At 38.3% G+C, this 21393-nt stretch overlaps 2 protein-coding genes and 1 pseudogene across 3 annotated transcripts; 1 reads left to right on the top strand and 2 right to left on the bottom strand.

The window, feature by feature from the left end:
* The first annotated feature begins 1125 nt into the window (after positions 1-1125).
* LOC121806778 (probable polygalacturonase) lies at positions 1126-4315 on the top strand. 2 transcript variants are annotated; one of them, XM_042206924.1, is made up of 6 exons: positions 1126-1263; positions 1987-2289; positions 2629-2749; positions 2860-3034; positions 3153-3223; positions 3370-4315. In XM_042206924.1, the coding sequence occupies exons 1-6, from the start codon at positions 1252-1254 to the stop codon at positions 4041-4043; spliced, it is 1356 nt and encodes a 451-aa protein (XP_042062858.1). In that variant the 5' UTR covers positions 1126-1251; the 3' UTR covers positions 4044-4315. The 2 variants fall into 2 exon arrangements, with proteins under 2 accessions (XP_042062858.1, XP_042062857.1); XM_042206923.1 differs by having other exon boundaries at positions 1211-1287.
* Positions 4316-4680: 365 nt separating this feature from the next.
* LOC121807576 lies at positions 4681-10104 on the bottom strand (annotated as a pseudogene).
* A 6629-nt stretch (positions 10105-16733) lies between these two features.
* On the bottom strand, positions 16734-21081 carry LOC121809317 (importin subunit alpha-like). The gene is made up of 11 exons (XM_042209880.1): positions 20662-21081; positions 20187-20283; positions 19980-20071; positions 19760-19891; positions 19451-19636; positions 19204-19367; positions 19009-19087; positions 18501-18629; positions 18138-18265; positions 17690-18064; positions 16734-17238 (listed from the first exon to the last, which is right to left on the bottom strand). Exons 1-10 carry the CDS (start codon positions 20869-20871, stop codon positions 17692-17694), a joined length of 1590 nt encoding a protein of 529 aa, XP_042065814.1. The 5' UTR covers positions 20872-21081; the 3' UTR covers positions 16734-17238; positions 17690-17691.
* Between the last annotated feature and the right edge of the window lie 312 nt (positions 21082-21393).

The raw sequence follows: 21393 nt of genomic DNA, 5'->3' as shown, positions 1-21393 counted from the left end.
AGGAAGGAAGAAGGCGGATGCCAACCGTCGTCGAGCCGCGGCTGCAACCGCCGATGCTCCAGTTCCCGTTCCATATGCGCCACCTCCACCCCCCACCAACTCGTTGTGGCAACTTTTGGCCCAACTCAATATGGCCGATAGGTCCGCTAGGACCCCATCGCAACTTCGATCGCACGAGTCCATGATATTGGGCCTCCAAAGACAATTGGGGTAGTGCCGCCGGATGAGTAGTCGTCCACGAGGGTATTTTTAGCTTTTAATTATGTAATTTTTAATTTTTAGGAGTTTAATTATGTAATTTTTAATTTTTAGGTATTTTTAGTATTTTAATTATGTAATTTTAATTTTTAGGATTTTAATTATGTCTTTTTTATTTTATTTGTAATTTGTAATATTTATTGTGGTTTTTTAATGAATTTTAATTTTATGGAAATGTTTTTGTTTAATTGAATTTTAAATTGAATTGTACTCGTCCTTACGGAAGAGCACGGCTGTGGGTGTTGTGCTCTTGCCAGAGAGCAGACGGAAAAAGTGGGGTCGGGCCCACAACCGTGCTTGCTGGGAAGAGCACGGTTGTGTGTGCTCTTAACGTAGAGAGGCACGCAATTCTTTTTCTTTATCTTATTTGTAACATCAAAAATTTAAAATTCGAACAAAGTTATATTTAGAATTTTTTAGGAACCCATTATAGTTAGTTACTGCAACTAAAATTGAACTCAATTGTCAAATTAACCTAAAGTTCTAATTTAAAAAACAATCAAATAAATTATTATTATTATTATTATTATTATTATTATTATTCCAAATGATGTTAAATACACCTTTTTTCTTTGTTGATGTTCAAAATGAAATTATCAACCCAAAAATTTAAAGCTACTCAATATTAAAGTAATTGAAGGACCCATTTATTTATTTGACAATCCATCCATTATTATGTCATATATTTTCAAGTTTACATAATAATCACACTTTGTTAGATGAATTAAACATTTGATTGCATTACAATTAAAATTTCAGAAATCAAATTACTCTCCTGACAAACAAACGGGCATTAGGGAGTTGGTGAACATTTCCCTAATTTTTTGCAATTATATATTGTTTACCCGCATGCCATTTTACCCTCATACTAATGAAAGTTCATTTTTCTCTTTTTAATAAACATTTATTTATTTTCATGTATAAATATCTCGTTAATCTTTACTCATCTCTTGCTTCTTTAATGTAAAGATTTTTTAGCGTTGTCACTGAGAAATGAAGATGCTAGTAAGTATGTTACACTTTTTGGGGGTAAATTTTCTATTTATGGTCTGGCATGAATTAATTATTTCTTAGATCAACAACGAGCATTTTTATTTCTGGGCTTGTGTTATTTACAGCAAAAATTCGATCTTGTCAGTGAATTTGGTGGTATTAAGCTGTACTTCTGTCTGCACGCTTTAGTGCTTGATAAAAAGTGTAATCTTGAAATGCTTTTGGGTTTCTTTTTCAGATTCTTGTTTCAAAGCTTAAATCTTGCTAGATTTTCTTTGATGTGGATAGTGCTGAAAGAATTTGATACGATCTTCTTTAGATTCTTAATTTAGAAGTGTGAATTTTGGTGGTTTGATTTTACAGTTTCGCTTAACAGATCAGAAGCTGCTTTCTTTCTTTCTCTCTCAATAATTAGTGTTTTTTTCTGTAAATTTTAAGTGCATTTCCTTCTATTTTGATCCATATATGAGTTTATATTTCTACTTTTAAATATGTTTAGTTTTCAATATAAAATGCCCATTTTGTAATTTATGTTGAAAGCTGTTGCCAGTAAAAAATAATTTTTGTCAGAGCTCAAAATGTATTATTTGATGAATTCTATAGTAAAGGTGGAATATATGAGTAGGCTGTGCAAAATTGGAAGCATTTGATGGCTTAGGCTGTTTTTTTATGTGTCTCATGGTTTAGCTGTATTGGTAATTATTCAATTCAAGTGAACTGTTTATTCACATATAGGGAATTTTGCTTCTGCTCGTTTTATCGAGCAATGCTGCTGAGTATGAAGGGGAATGCAAGTCGGGTTGGCCACTGGTTCCAAGGCCTCACAGCGTATCCGTCTTGGAATTTGGTGCAGTTGGAGATGGGATCACTGATAACACTCTAGCATTTCAGAATGCTATTTTCTATTTAAAGTCCTTTGCGGATAAGGGCGGTGCCCAACTCTATGTTCCAGAAGGACACTGGCTCATCGGATGCATCAACCTCACGAGCCATCTTACGATTTTTCTGGAGAAAGACGCTGTTATTCTTGGCTCTCAGGTCGACATTTTCATGTGCAAAATCTTTACAAATGTTCAATTTGAGCTGTGGGAAGTATGAATTTATGAAATGTTCAACTCTAGCTTACCTGCAGTTCTTTTATGTTTGGTGAATCTCTTGATTGAATCTTAGCTTCTGTTGAGACTATAGTCAAGACATTGATCCAACTTTTTAGTTGAGGCTACAACAATCAGTTAATTACTCCCTCATAAGTGTTTGGTTTGCAACAAACTTGAAACTAAGCCTAATTACTGAATTCTTCATGTTTTTGATAGACATATGTATGGCATCCTGCCTTAGAGTTCCAGTTTTCACACACATTGTACTCTGACTTTGCAGGACTATAGTCACTGGGATGTGGTCGAGTCCTTACCTTCATATGGACAAGGCCTTGAAGTACCTGGTCAAAGGTACCGAAGCTTGATCAGTGGGCAAAATCTCACTGACGTTGTTATCACAGGTATGGATTTTCCCTTTTAATTTATTCCATTTGCTTCTTGTTTCTATTGTCTCTTTGTCTCGGTTGTCCGATTCTTCATCCCTGTAATTTTTCGTCTGCTTTCTTTACAGGCAATAATGGAACTATTGATGGGCAGGGTTCGATATGGTGGGATCAACTCAATTCTCGTTCTTTAAATTACTGCCGACCACATATTGTTGAACTTATCGGTTCAAATGGCATTGTTGTGTCGAACCTAACCTTCTTAAATGCGCCCTCTTGGAATATACGCCCAGTTTATTGCAGGTTGCTACTCGCCTGCAAATCTTGTCAATTATTTTGTGCTTTTGTTTGTCGATAAACAAGTTATTTCCCGAGTATTTTAACTGGAAGGCATGCTTCCACTCTCTGTCTCTGAATGCAGTAATGTTCTAGTTCAAAACATAACCATTTATTCTCCTTCCTATTCTCCATACACGAGCGGGATAGTTCCAGGTCAGTCGAGATTAAGATTCATAAACTGAACCTTGCTTTTCACTCTACGTGATGAAAACTCTATTCAAAGTTGTGTTTTATATCTCCTACAGTATCATTCTCTCAATATGTTGAACTGATAATTCTGATTTTTTTACGAATTTCAGATTCCTCCGAGCATGTTTGCATCGAGAACAGCAACATTAGTGTTGGACACGATGCCGTGGTGCTGAAAAGTGGTTGGGATGAGTATGGAATGGCATATGGAAAACCTACCACGAACGTTCATGTCCGGAATGTCCGCCTCCAATCCTTCGCAGGCTCAGGCGTCGCCTTTGGCAGTGAAATGTCAGGTGGGATTTCTAGCATTCTGGTCGAGCACATCCACGTGCACGACTCCCAGGTAGGCATTGAGCTGAAGACAGCAGTCGGGAGAGGCGGCTACATGACCGACATCTCCATATCGGACACTGTCATGGACAACGTGCAACAAGGGATCAAGGCAACAGGTCATTGCAATTCTCATCCAGACAATAAATTTGATCCTCAGGCGTTGCCGGTTGTTAGTGATATCAGATTCAAGAACATTCTTGGTTCGAACATCACTTCGGCTGGGAAGTTTTTTGGGATTGATCGATCGCCCTTTACCTCGATATGTCTTTCGAACGTTTCTTTCTACCTAAACTCCGACCCGACCACGTCGTGGAAGTGCCTCAACGTCTTAGGCTCGTCTTTCGACGTGTCGCCTATGCCTTGTCCTGAGCTTCTAAGCTCGGCTTCGAGTTCGTTTCTTGATTGTTTCGTCTTCCCACATCCTAGTAGTAGAGTTGCATATCTGTGAGTGTGTGATTTTATTGGATTTCGATTTATCCGCTCGCTGATGGAAGCGATGAGGAGCTTGAGGCCGGGGCGGAGGCTTACCAGAGTCGGGTCGTGGTCGTGTTCTTGTTTGTGTATAGGCATCTGTTTGCTTCATCCGTGTTGTAAGAAAAGTTTTGGTAGTGCATGCTTATTTTTTTGGGTTGCTTCTTTGTTAGGTATTTTTCATTCACATTTGTAAATTCTTTGGATTTGATTGAATATGCAAATGCCATCTTTTTTATCTCTGGAAAATATTCTTTTGAAATCCTTGCTGAGAGAAACTTTCTGTTTCTCTTTTTTGTCCCATTTTTTATCATTGGAAAAATATCCATGATTATGTAATTGGCTCACAAGCACGTACATGATACAAAATTATAAAAAAAAATATAAATATCTCTAAAAAAATGTAAATTTAAAGTGACATTTGATATATCAATAATTTACAGTTCTTTTTCTCAATCTATATTGAAACAAAAGAAAAACTGTAAAATTATTCAAAATTTTGCCTTTGATGAAAGTCTGAATCTTTTTCTAGTCAGCTCTGCAGTATAATTGTAGAAATTTAAGAAGAAATATTCACTACTTACAAAAGAATTACAGGGGACAGAATACACAGGTAAGATAAAAATGAAATATGTAATAAATTTAAATCATACATATATCATTGTTGAAAGCCAAATAACAACCAAAGCAAAAAACCCCAAAAAAAAGTACTTTCAATCCAAGCAGCTGGAATTATTGCTGTGTTGGCCTGTGTTGTGTATAAGCCGGTTTTTTAAAAAATTTAAAAAATCAGAAACTTCTACTTTCTACTGCCTGTTTTCCGCTTGGTTTCAGTGGTAGCCTGCCTTCCCATCCGCAGGGGTGGCTGTCCATTTCCACCTTCTTTCACAGCTTTTCCCGATGGCGGCGACGGTCCAGATCTAGGAATCATGCTCCTGTATCCATATATATATATGTATGGATGTATGTTTACTCGTCCAAAAATAAGACTATTAAGTTTCAAGTAACATTAAGTTTGTATTTAATGCATGCCTAATAAAGAAAGTAGAGTATATACAGTGAGTATTGAGGTAATGCATGCTACATTACCTGAATTCCGGGCTTTTGGTGTGTTTGTGATTAGGCTTCTGCACATTTGGACTCCCTCCACTGGCAAAGCTCACACGCCTGGAATGGTTTAACTGCCAGAGCAAATCCCGTTCGGAAGAGTCGCTGGTCCCAGCATCGAGCTCGTCCACGTCATCATTGTCACCGGCATCAATCTGGTTGTTTGTTTGAAATAGGCCAAATGGCTTGCCAGGTTGATATTTCTGATAAATGGCATCGGACACGTTGCCGTTGCTCGGATCCCAACTAGTCATGAGGTTGTCTGCTCCACAAAACGGATCTTGCTTGTTCACCATGAGCTTGTCCACCCACTCACCAGAGCAGAACTCTCTATCATCATATTCATCTACATTGCTTTTTCTGGAGCTGTTTGCAGATGGCCAGCTAGGTGAATTACCGAGGAGCTCGTTCAGATCCAAGCCTCTGTCTGTTTTTCCCTGAGCGTCTGTGATGAGCCTGTGGATTTGGTGAAGATCATACATCAGTTTTGAGGTTTGCATAATGGTGTTGCATAGATGCTATTGTTTCAAATACCTTAACATTGGTCACGTCTTCTATTGGTTTCCGGAGCCCTTTTGGCGACATCAGGCTCACATCTCTACTGTTTGGTGTATGTTGATAAGGAGATAGGTGCATGCCACTACCAGATGTCTTTTGCTGCAAGGCAGCCTTCAAACCGGCAATCTAACAAACAAATAAGAGCAAATTGAGAAAGCGTAAGAATTAAAGGTTGAACTGTTTTCGATCATGTGTTACAAATGAATCGACAAAGACCTGTTCCTTGACATCTGCAGAGTCCTTGTTCATTCGTGCAGCACCAAGTTCAACAGAGGTGACGCGCTCAGCAAATTTAAGTGTGCTGATGGTCTCTCCTACGGCATCAGGCTCCGGGTTTATGTGGACAAACATCAATGTCTTGGCTTGCCCTCCTTAGAATGACGATATATGGCATCAAATCATGTCAAGAACAGAGATATAAGCAAGTGATTTACGCAGCTCTTAGCCTTACCGAGCGAGTTTTGGAGCAGTTGAGTGAGTTTGCTATTCCTGTAGGGGACATGTGAGCTCTTTTGGGCAAGGGAGGAGATCACATCATCCAATGCAGAAAGAGATCTGTTAATGTGCTGAGCCTCTTTCAGTCTGTCACCGGTTACTTCTGATTTGTCGACTCTCTCACTCCCGGCCAGATCGACTAGATGCATGCAACCTCGGAGGGAGCTACCGGTAGTCAAGCCTCTTCCTTGGACATGAACTGTTAAACAACTGCAGCAAAAGGGGATGGTAGCAGTTAGATGAGACACAACTTTGTGAGCGTAACTTGAACTCCGATTGCATACCTGTGTGAGCGACTACTACGCTCATTGAGTGCTGTTGCACCCACAGCTCGGTTCTTGTGTCCAAGATTCATTAGATCAATAGTGTCATATGTTGAGGCTACGCGAACCAAACTTGCATCTGGTACACTGACTCCCATCTGGGAACTGTTTCGAATTTCTAATGTACACTATTAGTAAAGGAATCCAAAAATTGTAAATACAACGATAAATTGATGATTCTGGTTAGCATTGAGACAGGATATCTTCTGTTTGAACCATCTGAAGACAGTAGATCTCTGACTTGTTCGTTGTAAATCTCTAGCATTTGAACAGAGACTTCGTATAAGAAACTATCCTTTCTTTGGTCAGCAAGCATGAACAGATCACGTAAAGCTCTGAAGTTCACTCCCTGACTATGCTCCGTGAGATCCCTAGGCCCGGTCTGAATTCAAACAGCGTTAACATTAATGCTTCGTTTTCAGAGAGAAATAAGGTAACCTACCATGGTGAATGTCTTTCCTGAACCAGTTTGGCCGTAAGCAAAAATGCAGACGTTGTAACCATCAAGGACCGATCTTATTAGTGGCTGGGTGTCCGAAAATACCTCCTCTACAAACAGATAAAAATAAAAACTACAGAAGTTTCTTCATACAATCATTAACTAGTTACTGTTTTGATGTAATGGCTAACCTTGAGTTGCAGAAGGTCCAAATACTTTGTTAAAGTTGAAAGTTTTGCGCCCTTTCCCATTCTTTGCTTGAGTGTTTATGCATATGGTTCCTTCTTCTATATGATCGACGGTACTCAAATGATCATATTGTCCGGGCAAGAATGGCTTCACACGGCAATAGACCCTAATGTTTCCTGGTTGAATAAAAATACCAAAAATCAATTTACTGCAAAGGAAGTAGGATGAATGAAGTGAAACAACATACTACTAGTATAATACAATGAACAAATTTTACCCTTTAGGTCCTGAACTTGATTATAAAGCTTCCGATTTTCCTCAAGAACTCTATGATGATTAGAAGCGGCATAAGCTAGCCCACGAATATGGAGGCCTGTTGAGAACAGACATAGGTTAAGCCGATATTAGAAAGAAATAATTGTATGCATAAATACAAGCAAACCAAGAATTGAAAATTTTCGAATTCTTACCAAGATTTTCAACTTCTTCATGAAATTTCATTTGCATGCACTGCAAGCCTGCTTTTGTAGTCAAAAGTGTTTGCTTGAGCACCTGGAACAGATCACTCACAAGATGAGCATTTTTCAACGAATATACAAGAAGTAAACTGATAGAAATGATTGAGAGTGCATATGATTTTTCTTAACCGTAATGTCCTTGCTGCTGATCAACAATCAAGTGCTGGTTCATAAATCTTCGTTCTGCTTCTTCATCGATCTTGTTCTTCTGTGACATATCATTCTTCTGTTCAGCCTTCTTTAACAAAAGAGGAAGAGGGTTAACCAATAAATAATGAGTATTACACACTCTGCAGCAGCTCATTTACCTTCCCACGTGGCGAAGAGGGATTCACGGAACATTTGTTTCCCTGATAAATAATTGAGTCCCTAAAGCTTGCTATCTTCTGTAAAATGATGGAACATATAGTAAGAGACAAGCCGAATGAGTATAGAAATGTATTTCTATAGCGTTCTTTGGAGTATCAGTGTCGCAAATAATCAAAAGGCATGCATTGCAGCAAGAAAGAAAGAAAACTATACCGGTTCAAATTGGCTTCCCATTCGACTCTCAAACTGCTCCACAACCTTACACAATACAGACTCAACAGGCTGCAAAAACACCAAAAGCTTCACAATCTCACATTTCAAGTATACATTTCCAATTTTCTAGACAAAATTTAATCAACAGAGAATGGTTTAAAGACTGCATATTTTGAAGTGTTTCAGTGTAAATTTACAGCTAACACATCATACTTACATTTGGCACTTCTTCAGGCTTCTTGTCCAATAAAACCGCTCGAATAAGCATACTCAAGGATGCAGGAGACTGCCAAAACAAAGAATACAAATAACATGAATATCTACTGCAGGTGCTAAATTAGACAGTCCAACTCAGTGCCAAGAACTTCGACTCACAGTTCTGTTAGAATCTTGCTCATTGCACGCGCCATTCTGAGATTTCTCATTCATAGACGTGATCTTTAATATGGAACCCGTGAAAGGCTCTGATTTTTTCCCTGCAAATTGCTTCCCTGATGTACTTGTTCTAACATTTCCACCAAATTTCCAGACCCCATTTCCTCCCGTCTTATGCCATTCGCTGTAGGACTTAAGACCCAAAACACAATTCACCACCCTCGAAGAATTTCCTCCCTAACGAACAATTGATGATTATCAATCCACTGTTTGTTTCTAAGACTACTAGCAATTGTAGAAAATCCAAAAATTCTCATAAATTTATATCATGAATACCTGCTCTAAATCAGAAGCCTCAAAAGTAGGCATTCCTATCTCGTTCACCGCTACAAGAAAGTTCCTCACATTCTCAAAGTACTGAAATGCAGACAGCGCAGAACCATCAGGAACGAGCACTGCATCAGATGAACATTCAACGACCTGAAATGCATCGATAAACACATAAACATAAAAATCACAAAATCATATGAACACAGTCACTCATTTAATGAACCTTTTGCACAGCTCCAGCTTGAATTTTATTGAGTGCATTGCAGAGAATTATTCCACTTCTTAATCCAAGCCTAAATTCTTCCTCAGAAGGCTCCGCTGGCAGATCTTTTGCTGCCACTACTCCGATCAGCTTCCTCAGCCATGCTGCAGCTTCGTATCTTCTATTTGCTGCATTTACGGACTTATTATTTCCCAAAACCAGGCATCATACTACAAAAATCAAAATCCAGAGATATGGCTCTTGGAAACAGAATTCCTCAATTATCCATCCAAATTCGTATCAATCTCAATGCTTCAGCTTCAAATGTGTAATTCATCCGAATTAGTTACTTTGTAACAATGCAGAAAATCCTTGCACAGAAATCAAGTACCAGCTCCTTTTACACAATGAAATTTCTTAGAAATCCTAACAAAAATGTGCAGCAAAATTCTGAACCAAATTACTACTTTGATTAACAATAAAGAAAATCCTAACTCAAAAACCAAGTGATCACTCTGAAATTCTACAAACATATCATAGCACCAAAACAAAGAATTATGTGAAAATCAGAGGCGTTTGGAATTCGTTTTAAGCATCAGAATAACCAAAGTGCGCAGCAAAATTCGCCCCAAATTCATGAGAATTTACCGGCTTCTTCGGCGTGGCGAGCATCAAAATCGAGGCCGCGTGATCGGCTGCCGTGCTGCTGCAGCACATCCAACACGACCGACGCCGCGGAAAACGGCAATGCGCCTTCAATCGCGGCCATTCAAACTCGCTCTACAAAGCTCAGATAGTTTAACGAGAAATATCAGATGATTTATTACGCTTCGTATCTATACTAGAAGCTTGGAAAACGAGTGATCAGAGCTCCAACGTCAACTGAGGTACATTACACACATATAGTAGAAAAGAATAGATAGCTTTTGTTCTCATTCTACAACACTACAGTAAAGCAATGGCCATGGCTATTACGTCTCTTTCTTCTCTCTTCTCTCTTCTCTCAAATGGAAAAGTTTGTGCATCGCTTTATAGTTGGAGTAGTGACGCTGTGAGTACCAGTTTCCGCCATTTTTCCAATATATTCTTTTTATATACTTTTTTTTACCACAGCATTTCATTAATCATTATGAATAATGGTTTTTTTTATGAGTTTATAAACAGAATACTATTAAATAAAATTTTTTAATTTTTTAAATTATTCCTCAGGAGTAACCTCTTCCTCTCCGACTCGTCCATGTAGGTAATTTCTACTGATAGAATGATTTAAATAGCGGTAAAATTTGGCTAATCACATAAAATTTGCAAACTAGATTAAATTATGAGATTTCTATTTCTCTCAGTTGCTCTGTACATATAAAAAAATGATTTTGGTGATACTCAAAATAATTGTTTAGTTAAAAATAATTAAATAATATCGTTTTGAGCATCATTAAATATAATGTTTTGTACATTATGAGAAAAACTGAAATTTTGTGATTAACATTTTATTTTCAAACCTTGTGAATTGACCGTATTTGACCAAATTTTGTGATTTAAATGACTACTATATTATTTTTTAAAAATAATTAAAACTTCTTGGTTTTGTAGTACTATATGGAGTATTTTTTAACTATGTAAAATTTCAATAAATTTTGTGATTTAAATAATTATTTGACTATTTGTTTTATTAGTGCAAGTTTAGTAGAACTGTATTTAACAAAGTGGTCGTTTAGTGGAAGAAATCTTCAGTATTCATAGGGTTGAAGTTAGAACATTAAAATCCAAGCTTTCAGTTACAAAAATTGTGGATTTTTCTCTGTTTTCGCTTTTATACTAAATTGGAATAAAATGATCGTGTCTGTGATTAATTAATATCACACGTTTTTTTGTTCGATTTGTTTTCTTCTATTCTAAACTCTGCAAACTTTTCTTGCCTAGTGTAATAACTGGTGTGTGTAACAGATGAAATATTTGTAACTTATGTAAGTTTTATTATATACAAACGTTAGAAGCAAAATTTGATGAGCAAAATGTAACAATACACGATGACGATATATACACAAATATGTGCCAAAGTGCATTGAGTATTGTCATAAATTGATTTTATTTTGGAGAAAGTATTGAAATAATGATTGTTTTCATAAAATTTGGAATACACATATATGTGCTGTAATAATTATTTAATTGAATACATAAAATTTGCAAATGGAGGTCAATTTCCTCCACTTTTGTGGTGCTGGTGCAGCAGAAGTCAAGCAAATGCTCTTATTGCGCACATCAAAGTTTTTTATTCCATTAATTATCATCCGGTTGAATGTGTACAGAAACCAGCTCTCTCACTTATCTTCCCCACCACATACACTGAAACCGCACTGCCCACCTATCCCAAACCGGCCAACCTTACCCATAGCCATACATGAAGAACTGCAACTACTCCTTCATCGATCCCTCAAATAAGGAATATAGCGGGCCCGTGGCCGTGATAATTGTGATCGTCATCTGGATAGGATGGCAAGGGTCTTGAGGGATGCAGACATCGAACAGGCGGGTGTCATGTGTTCGAGGGGGGGTCTATGTGTCTGACGATGGCTGCCATCGCAAACTTGATTGCTGCAGATTCTATGTTTGGAAAACCAAAGGTATAACATACGTCCCAACCAATATTAGCCCACCAGATGAACTAATACCATCACGCTGCGTTCACTTTAATTGAGAGGTACTTAATGTACCAGCCAATCCAACACCTATCAACGCTAAGCCTGCGACCCTTTTTAGCCTGGCTCGTACCGGTCACATGTGCCAGGGGAGGAGTTGACAGAGCCACCATGGTGCCCCCTGCAGTTAACAAAGTGATGCTGGCAAGTCATGAAAAGCAAATATCCCACAAAGAGAAAACAATAAACAAATACCGCAGTATAAGCTACGGTAGAGAAGGCCAAAAGGGGCTTATGCTGGAAATATTTGTTGACCAAGTAGAGGAAGAAAAGTGGTAATGTAGGAGAAAGTCCGTTCCAGAAAAGTGGTCAAGCTCATTCCAGTGACATCGGTGAGGTAGTTTTGCATCGTGAAAATGGCGTAAAGCATCATTATGCTTGACCAAAACAGAGCTGTATAACTATATAATCTATAAACGACTTCGTTTTGACCAACCTAGCTTATTGAGACTTACCTGTAACTCTCACGATGCCTTCCATCTCAATGATCTCATTCAAAACAAAACGATCAAGGACGAGCTTTCTGATCTTAACTCAAGAATGCCGACCAAGCCTTCTTAAATACTCCATCATGACAATTTAGACAACATGAACCTTCCTACCAGACGTAACTACCAAATATACTAGTTGTAATATTGTAATACTGTTGACCCAGACTTTACCTCGATTAACTTATCAAATACTGAGGGAAGAAAAAAACAAACAATAGATACATCAGATCGGATCCATTCCACACTTTTTTATCCACCACCTCCATATCTAATATATATCCACTCTCACATATAACTATAACTATATACTTTTAATATATAATACTCCCTCTATCCCCGATTAATTGTCACTCTTTTCCATTTCGGTCCGTCTCTTAATAATTGTCACACTTCATTTTTACCATAAATAGTAAATAGATCTCACATTCCACTAACTCATTTCACTCACATTTTATTATAAAACCAATATAAAAAAGTTGGTCCCACATTCCACTAACTTTTTCAACCAACTTTTTTTTACATTTCTTAAAACCCGTGCCCGGTCAAAGAGTGACAATTAATCGGGGACGGAGGGAGTAATAGACTCGGACTCCCTCCATTCCATAGTAATGGAGACGTTTCTCTTCAGCACGGAGATTAAGAAAAATTGTGTTACGTGAGTTAAGTAAAGGGGGAATAAAGTAGTAAATGAAAAAGGTAGAGAGATTAAGAGAGAGTAAAGTAAGTGTGGAAAAATGTGTTGACTTTTACTAAAAAAAGGAAATGACTCTATTACTATGGAACGTATCAAAATGACAAAATGACTCTATTACTATGGAACGAAGGGAGTAGTATATAATACTTCACTATATTATACTCCCTCCGTCCTGAAATAGGAGCCTTATTTAGTTATGGTACGTATTTTAAGAAATATAAAGAAAAAAGAGTTGAATAAGTTAGAGGAATATGAGTTCCATTTATATATATGTGAGTGAAATAAGTTGGTGGAATGTGTGGCCTACTTACCATTTATGGTAAAAGTGAAATATAACTCTTATTGTGGGACGGATCGAAATGACAAAATATGATTTTTATTATGGGACAGAGGGAGTATGCAACTTTCCCAAGTTAAACCATAATATTCCCAAGTAGTATATACTACTCCCTTCGTTCCTGAATAGTAAGAACATTTAATTTTATAAGAGTTTTAATGCATGATTTGTAAAGTAAGAGAGAGATAAATATAAAAAGTTTTTGAAAAATATTGTTAATAGGGTCCCACCTTATTAAAGAAGTAAAGAATTTTCAAAATTAGAATGTTCATACTTGTAAGGAGATAGTATGCAACTTTTGTTAGGGATATTTACTCAAATGTGAACAGTAGGATATCTTGAAAGGCGTAAACACTTTCAGATCAAATCAATTTGGTGGTTCTATCAATATTTGATCGGATACAATTCAGATTTAGAAGTTTCGTATGTTGATTCTGCGATACACACTTTGAACCGAAAATGATCAATAAGAAGAGGTCTGAAACGAAACGTTACGTCTTTTCACGAAACGTTGGGTCTCTTCGTTTCTTAACCGATTTTAACTGTTTTTTCAAAGGGTTTCGAAAATTGCAAATTAGTCATTCGACTATCATAAATTAAATTTCCGGATGAATTTTCTATACAACAACTTTAATGGAAATAAAAAATTTCCAACCCCAGCCAGGGGCTGCCGCCCCTTGGACTCCGCTACTCGGGGGCGCTGCCCCCGAACCCATGTCTAATCATAATAAATTCAGACAAGCGTGTACTCTGCACTTTCCAAACTTGTATGATGTCTCATTATAACAATATTGATCAATCAAGTTAATCCAATTACACTAAAATAACCAACAACTTTCCCATGTTAAACCATAACATTCCCTTTTTTGTATAATTGACATTCGTATCTGTATTTTAGTTTTATATTATTTCATCTTCTGAGCTCCAAGCGAGACATGAGATACTGAAGCTGTCAAAATCTAACTCGTATTTTACTATCATTGTTATTCATGTTTAGTAGGAGTATTGTAGTTTAGTCGCTTTGTTTATAAATAGTTAAACAATGAATATATAGAAATTAGGTGTAAATTTTTATGTTTATTTAATTATTATTTTGATATCCAAGACCTACTTTACTTCTTTTTTATTTCCTCTATGGTGCTAACTGTTGTCGGCCAAATTGTTTGGTAGGGACGTTAAAAAAAAAAGGGAATATCTCGTGTCCAATTGTGCGCTGATTAGAGCATGCGCAGCGGTGGCGTCCGTCGCCACCGCCGTCCGCGCCGCTGGCACGGACACCATCCGCCGCCGTTGCGCTCGCGCCGCTGGCACGGCGCCGCTCGATGTATCGAGCACGTCCGTGCCAGCGGACGCACACGTGGCGGCACGGGATTGGGCAACGGCGTAGCCGTTGCATTCAAACTTTTTTTTAAAAAATCGGTATTTAATTATAAATAATGCTAAAAAATATAAAAAAAATATTTTCCAAATCCTAAAAATATGGCCGTTTTTTCCCGTTTTTTTCTGAATTTTTTTGATTTTTTTGATTTTTTTCCCAAAATCATCTATAAATACACACATTCATCACTCATTTATCACATCAATTCATCTCCCATTCATCTCTCATTCATAATTCTTATACAAACTATCAACACATTCAACCTTAACTCAAAACATCAAATGGATTTCACTCATCTCATGGCGGAAGCGGAGCGCGAAGAACAAGAATACTACGAACAACATCGTGCCGCATATGTCGCGGCGAATACCCCCGCTCATCCTCCTCAACGCACTAGATCAAATCACCGCTACATCCATCGTGACCGGGAGGGAGCCCACGAAAGGCTCGTTGCCGACTACTTTGCCGACCATCCGCGGTTTCCGGCAGATTACTTCAGGCGCCGTTTTCGCATGTCAAAGCGCTTGTTCATGCGAATTGTCAACAAATTGTCCGCACATGTTGAATACTTTCAAACAGGTGTAGATGCAGCCGGCCGGCAAAGTATCACGGCGTTGCAGAAGTGTACGTGTGCCATCCGACAACTCGCTACTGGGCAAACGGCCGACATCTTCGACGAGTATTTGCATATCGGTGAGTCCACTGGAATCCTTTGTTTAAAGAATTTTTGCGAGGGCGTTCGTTCTGCTTTTGGGGATGAATTCCTTCGGGCACCCACCACCGATGATTGCCAACGGTTGCTTCGTCTTCACGAATCAGTCCATGGCTTTCCCGGAATGCTTGGCAGCATTGACTGCATGCATTGGAGGTGGAAGAATTGCCCGACTGCTTGGAGGGGGCAACACTTAAGCGATCACAAAGGCGGCGGCCGCCCAACACTTATCCTTGAGGCGGTCGCCGACTATCGCCTATGGATTTGGCATGCATATTTCGGCGTTGCCGGATCCAACAACGACTTGAACGTGCTCTATTCTTCACCACTCTTCAATGATCTGATGAATGGTGTAGCACCGGCGATCGACTTCACCATCAACGGAAATACATACCGCATGTGTTACTATCTCGCCGATGGTATCTACCCAAGGTGGTCGACGTTCGTGAAGACGCTCCACAACCCGCACGACCCGAGACGGGTTCTTTTTGCGCAGCGTCAAGAGTCAGCGCGGAAGGACGTCGAAAGAGCCTTCGGGGTCCTTCAAGCTCGATTCAACATTGTGAAGGCCCCGGCTCGGCTGTGGTACGTGAATAATATCGCCGACATCATGTTCACGTGTATTATATTACACAACATGATTATAGCCGACGAAGGGCCGAGGGCGGCTAGCTTCTACGACGAGGACGAAGCCGGAAGCTCAACAGCAAGGTCTCCCCCACGCCGAGGCGAGCATACTACGGTTGGCCAGAGGATCGAGACAAGACACACAATGCGCGATACTCGAATCCACAATCAACTACAAGAAGACCTAATCAACCACATGTGGGCGAAATTCGGCAACGAGTAGTGGTTTTTTAATTTTTAGGATTTTAATTATGTAATTTTTCATTTTTAGGATTTTAATTATGTAATGTTTAATTTTATTTGTCATTTGTAATATTTATTGTGGTTTTTAAATGAATTTTAATATTATGGAAATGTTATTGTTTAATTGAATTTTAAATTAACTTTGCTCGTCCTTGCGGAAGAGCACAGTTGTGGGTGTTGTGCCCTTGCCAGAGAGCAGGCATGAATAGTACCGCCCGGGCCCACAACCGTGCCGCTGGCAAGAGCACGGTTGTGGATGCTCTTATGTTGAATTCATTCGGATGTTGTACACCAATGCTCCATCTAAAATAGCAAACAGCAGCTGCATTGACATTTTGAGGGATGAGGTATATGAAAGGCTCGATAACACGGTGTAAATCATAGAAAATAGATTCACATAATGATATGAAGATTGTAAGTAGCCAAAGAAATAACAAGTGAACAAAGAAATCCAATAAAATGTACTCAGAAAAACACCAAATTCAAGTTTACATGGACTAAGCAATGTATAACATAACCGACAACAATAATTTTCAGACCACAAGGTATATATAATCGACTCAAAACTCTCACAAAAATACATGACTTTGTTTTTTCGCCTTATTCCAACTTAACACGGAAATGATTTCCACCTGGACAATATATACCCGACTCGTTGTTTAGACTATTGGGTGATACTACTCACGAGAGAAGACTCAAAAGAGAAGACTCAAAATAGAGCACAGCTTTCATGGCAGTTGTGAATTGCATCACAAAAGCTGTAACCGGTTGATAATATCCCAATGACCCTTTGTAGCATTCAGCCACATTCGACGACTAAGACGAGCTGCTTCTCTTCAACTGTGACTCTAACTTGGACTTCACCCGACTCTAATGACTATTCGACTAGCCAGCTCAGAAGCACTTTTGAGCATAACTTGATAAATATAATGTCTCCTGTAAAATTTAAAATCAACCCGCGTCACATCATTGCTTGCTGAAATGTAAACAACAAAAGTATACTCCCTCCGTCCACGAAAAATAGGACACATTGTAAATGACACGAGTTTTAATGTGGAATTGGTAAAGAGAGAATGGAAAAAAGTAAGAGAAAAATAGTGTTTAAAAGAGAAGGAAAAAAAGTAAGAGCGAAGTAGTGTTAGTGGAATGTGGAGTCCATATTATTAGTAAAAGAGAGAAGGGAAAAAAGTAAGAGAGAAGTAGTGTTAGAGGAATGTGAGATCCATATTATTAGTAAGAGAGAAGGGGAAAAAGTAAGAGAGAAGAAGTTGAAAATTTTCTTTTTTTAAATATGCTCTATTTTTCGTGGACGACCAAAAATGGCAAATGTGCTCTATTTTTCATAGACAGAGGGAGTATAAAACAAATGAGTGGATTATGGATTTACCTTCAACCGAACTTGAAACCCCCAGAAGGAACAGGAAGATCACCACCTCCGAAATTGAACCCTTCTTGCGCAGCATCACCAGACCCTATCTGCTCATCGTCTTCCTCCAACCAATATGTCTCAAGTATCTTCACAGCCTTCTCATAGATTTCATTATTATCGTGACTCTGAAGATTTTCAATCTTCTCTAGACCCTCTGCATCATCAATCATCTGGGCAAAGACATTCACGTCTCTGGAGTTACCTTGATTCTTCTCTGCTTCTCCAACCTTCAAAATGTTTTCAAGACCTTCCAAGCAAACTGTGACAATTCTTGGGTCAGGACAAAGAAGGAGATCACAGAGTGGCTTTATACATCCCGCTTGTACCAAGAACCTGCCAGATTAGTTAAGTTAGCTTACTACGCAAATCCACATGAAATGGAACAACAATTGGTAAAATATATTACTTGATTTGGTCATGAGTTCCACCAGAAGTGGCATTTGAAATAGCCCAAGCAGCTTCTTTCTTTATCTCAAACTCAGCAGTTTGAAGCAAAACAACAAGAGGGGCAATGAGACCAGCCTCAATCACAGCCTGCTCATTCAAATGACAAGGCCTCAGTCATAAACTAATAGGGAAAATCAGATATAGTTGTAAAAGACAAACAACAATAGCCTGATTCGCAAAACTGAACATGCTTCCACATGAATGGATATTAATGGAACAAAACAAAGGCACATGTCCATGACTTTAGATAATATTCCAAGAAATAGTATTAAGCACTGAGCATATAACCAAAAGGAAGGTATCTCCACTATGTTCTGGATACCTGAATTTGATCTCTATTTCCGGCAGTGATGTTTGAGATAGTCCAGCAGGCTTCCTTTTTTATGCTTTTCTTAAAATTTTGTTTCAACAAATTAAGCAGACATGGAAGAGCCCTATTCTCAATGATAACCTGTGACAGAAGAATTAAGCATGTTATATAACTACAAATGTCATACAATAGCCGAACAATAAAAAAAAGGGTAAATTCAAGGAGAAGGGCTTAAAGATAGCTGTACAGTAGACAATTGTTTCACAAAGATGAGATAATATGCCATAGATCTTTTGCAAACGCATTCATAAATTTATAAAATACATTACAATATTGTGACATCCTTCTAAATTTGTTATTTCCTTTATTTCTTCTTTGAGCATGTTATATGATGAGCACAAGGAGTATTTCGATTTAAAAGAATACAAGAAAACTTTATAACTAAGTAATTCATCTCCTTAACTGTAAAACAAAAACACTCTCTTGGCAGAAATTGGAGTAAATGAATCCAGATGCAAACCTGAGTTTGAAGATCATCACCCGTCACAATATTACCAACAGTGCGCAGAGCAGGAATCAAAACAGATGGAGAAGGATGCCTACAAAGCCAGAAATAAAATGACAGTTCAAAAGACCAGTCAACACAACACTAGAAGAGGATCTGCCAACCACAAACATATTGTTAAAGAATAACATTACATGAAATGCCACTTACAGTAACAGCTCAACCAATCGAGGGCAAACACCAGAGTCAATCACAGCTTGGATTTTATCATTGGTGCCATCAGATAGATATGAAAGTGCCCAGCATGCATCCGTGAGGACTTCCTCATCAGTAGTATGTATAAGATGTGTAAGAGCAGGTAGTGCTGGTTTCACCTGTAATGAACATCAAATATGAGAGGTTGAAATTGAAGGAATTATATACAAAGGCATCTCAACTAAACATAATTTGAGCAAACCTGGTCAAAATGCGGCTGTGGCTTTCCCCGGCAGAAATTAGACAGTGTCCATGTTGCATTCCGAAGCATAGATAGCTTTGCCTGGTCAGTAAATTGTGCCAACAAAGGTGCTAAAGCTCCATAACCAAGGACAAGATCACGACACTTTGGTGAGTCACCAGCAACATTTCCTAGTGCCCATACTGCCTGAAAAAGTGAAAATTGACATTGTTTGAATCAAATGCAGTAAGCGATACAATTAATCAAAACTCTGACTAGAACTGAAGCAGAATTTAAGACCCAAAGTATTCACTTATACATTTCAAGTACCTGTTCACGGACATCATCACTTGGGGAACTAAGAAGTTTCACAAAAATTGGAACAGCATTATGGTCAATCACGACTTTTGTATTGTCAGATGTCCCAGAAGCAATGTTTGTAAGCGCCCATGCTGCCTCAAACTAGAAAATTGAGAAAGCTAATTCTTAAGAATATTTTCTTGGATACAACAAGCTAAATTGCACACAGTTATTTGACAAAAGCTTGTACCTGAAGCTGAGGATAATCATCTCTGACAAGAAACTCCACAAAGCGGGGAACTACTCCAGATTTTATTACTTCCTCAATTGGTGGATTCCGCTCTGTCGAAAAAATAACCATAATAAACCCAATGATCTTCAACAAAAGAGAAATACAAATAAGAAAATTAGGAGAAAATTTCCTAAACTTGAATCATACAGATTCATACTTGCTTACCTATCGAAAGAAGCTTGCGGAATTGAGTTGTGGCTTCGAGTTGCAGAGCAGCATCATTCGACCAAATCCCAGCAATCATTCCTGGGAGGCTTTCCAACTGGAGAAAGAACACGAATACATTACTCTATACCCTGTCCTTTTCACTTGCTCCACCAATTAATTAATGAGGAGTTCCAAAATTCTCTACAAGGTATATATAATATAACTCATCTCGATTTAATCCCCTAACATAACTAAATCACATACACAGCAATCTATAGCGAATAATCACACTCAACACTTGAAGAATTCTTCCTGGAGCTAAAAAACCACAATAGACTAAGCTTAATTCTACTAAGCAGCAGCTAAATCAGCAATCAAACATAACCACTAATCCAATACGATCGGATAAAAAAGTACACATAAAACCCTATTAGAATCGGTTCAGAGCCAGAACAATGAAATCGATCCAATTCAATCAAGTTCAGGGTATTACCTTCTTATCGAGCTGAGGAACACTGACTGAGGTCTGGAATTGCTGCGGTTGGAGCCCCTCGCGCCGCTTCTTCTGCAGGTTCTCCTCCCTCTTATTCTTCCGGATCTCCACCATGTTATCCTCTCGGCGGCGGCGGCCTTCATCCGCGTCCACCGCCACCTTGTACCGATTCCGGCGGACCTCGGTCCTCGCGTTCGGCCTCAACGACATTGTTCCGTGGATCCAAACGTGCAGAGAAAAGGAAGGGGAAATCAGAGGCTGCGCACAGCAGCAGGTATGCGTAACAGCTACACGAGTTTTCTCTCACGGATTGTGATTGAATGGAGAGATGATTTAGGTTGATTTAGAGAGAGAAGGTTTCGGAGCGGCAAGTGAGAGAGATGATTTTGGAGGCCGATGATCAGAATCCAGATCATACCAAATACCAGCGGCGCCTACTTTTCTATATATATACAAATTTGGGCTGCTTTGTGTCATTATTAACGGTTATGCCACCAACTTTAGATTTAATCTTCTTTTGATTCAAAAAGGATTTTAATTACACTAATTTTGTTAAATATTTCGTCATTAATTTATATTGGTAAAAAAATGTTGCATAAATATAAAATATTTTATTTGAATTTCATTATGATATATTAAGTCAATTATATTTTGACAACATCAACTTCTTTGTACAAGAAATACAAAATGTTTCAATATTGTTTCATATTGATACAAAAAATTATCATTATT

Source organism: Salvia splendens, chromosome 6 (genome assembly GCF_004379255.2).
Source record: "Salvia splendens isolate huo1 chromosome 6, SspV2, whole genome shotgun sequence".
Lineage (NCBI taxonomy): Eukaryota > Viridiplantae > Streptophyta > Magnoliopsida > Lamiales > Lamiaceae > Salvia > Salvia splendens.
Note: the sequence above shows the minus strand (reverse complement) of the source record. Positions and strands in the feature narration are given on the sequence as shown.

Bases quoted from the DNA above. Each gene is read 5' to 3' on its own strand.
- LOC121806778 (XM_042206923.1), top strand. From the start codon at position 1,252: ATGAAGATGCTAGTAAGTATGTTACACTTTTTGGGG. The intron at 1,288-1,986 runs GTAAATTTTCTA...ATTCACATATAG, and splicing joins GTATGTTACACTTTTTGGGG to GGAATTTTGCTTCTGCTCGT. The intron at 2,290-2,628 runs GTCGACATTTTC...CTGACTTTGCAG, and splicing joins CTGTTATTCTTGGCTCTCAG to GACTATAGTCACTGGGATGT.
- LOC121809317 (XM_042209880.1), bottom strand. From the start codon at position 20,871: ATGTCGTTGAGGCCGAACGCGAGGACCGAGGTCCGCCGGAATCGGTAC. The intron at 19,368-19,450 runs GTTTGCTCAAAT...TGTTCATTACAG, and splicing joins CACAGCCGCATTTTGACCAG to GTGAAACCAGCACTACCTGC. The intron at 18,266-18,500 runs GTATCCAGAACA...TTGAATGAGCAG, and splicing joins GAAATAGAGATCAAATTCAG to GCTGTGATTGAGGCTGGTCT.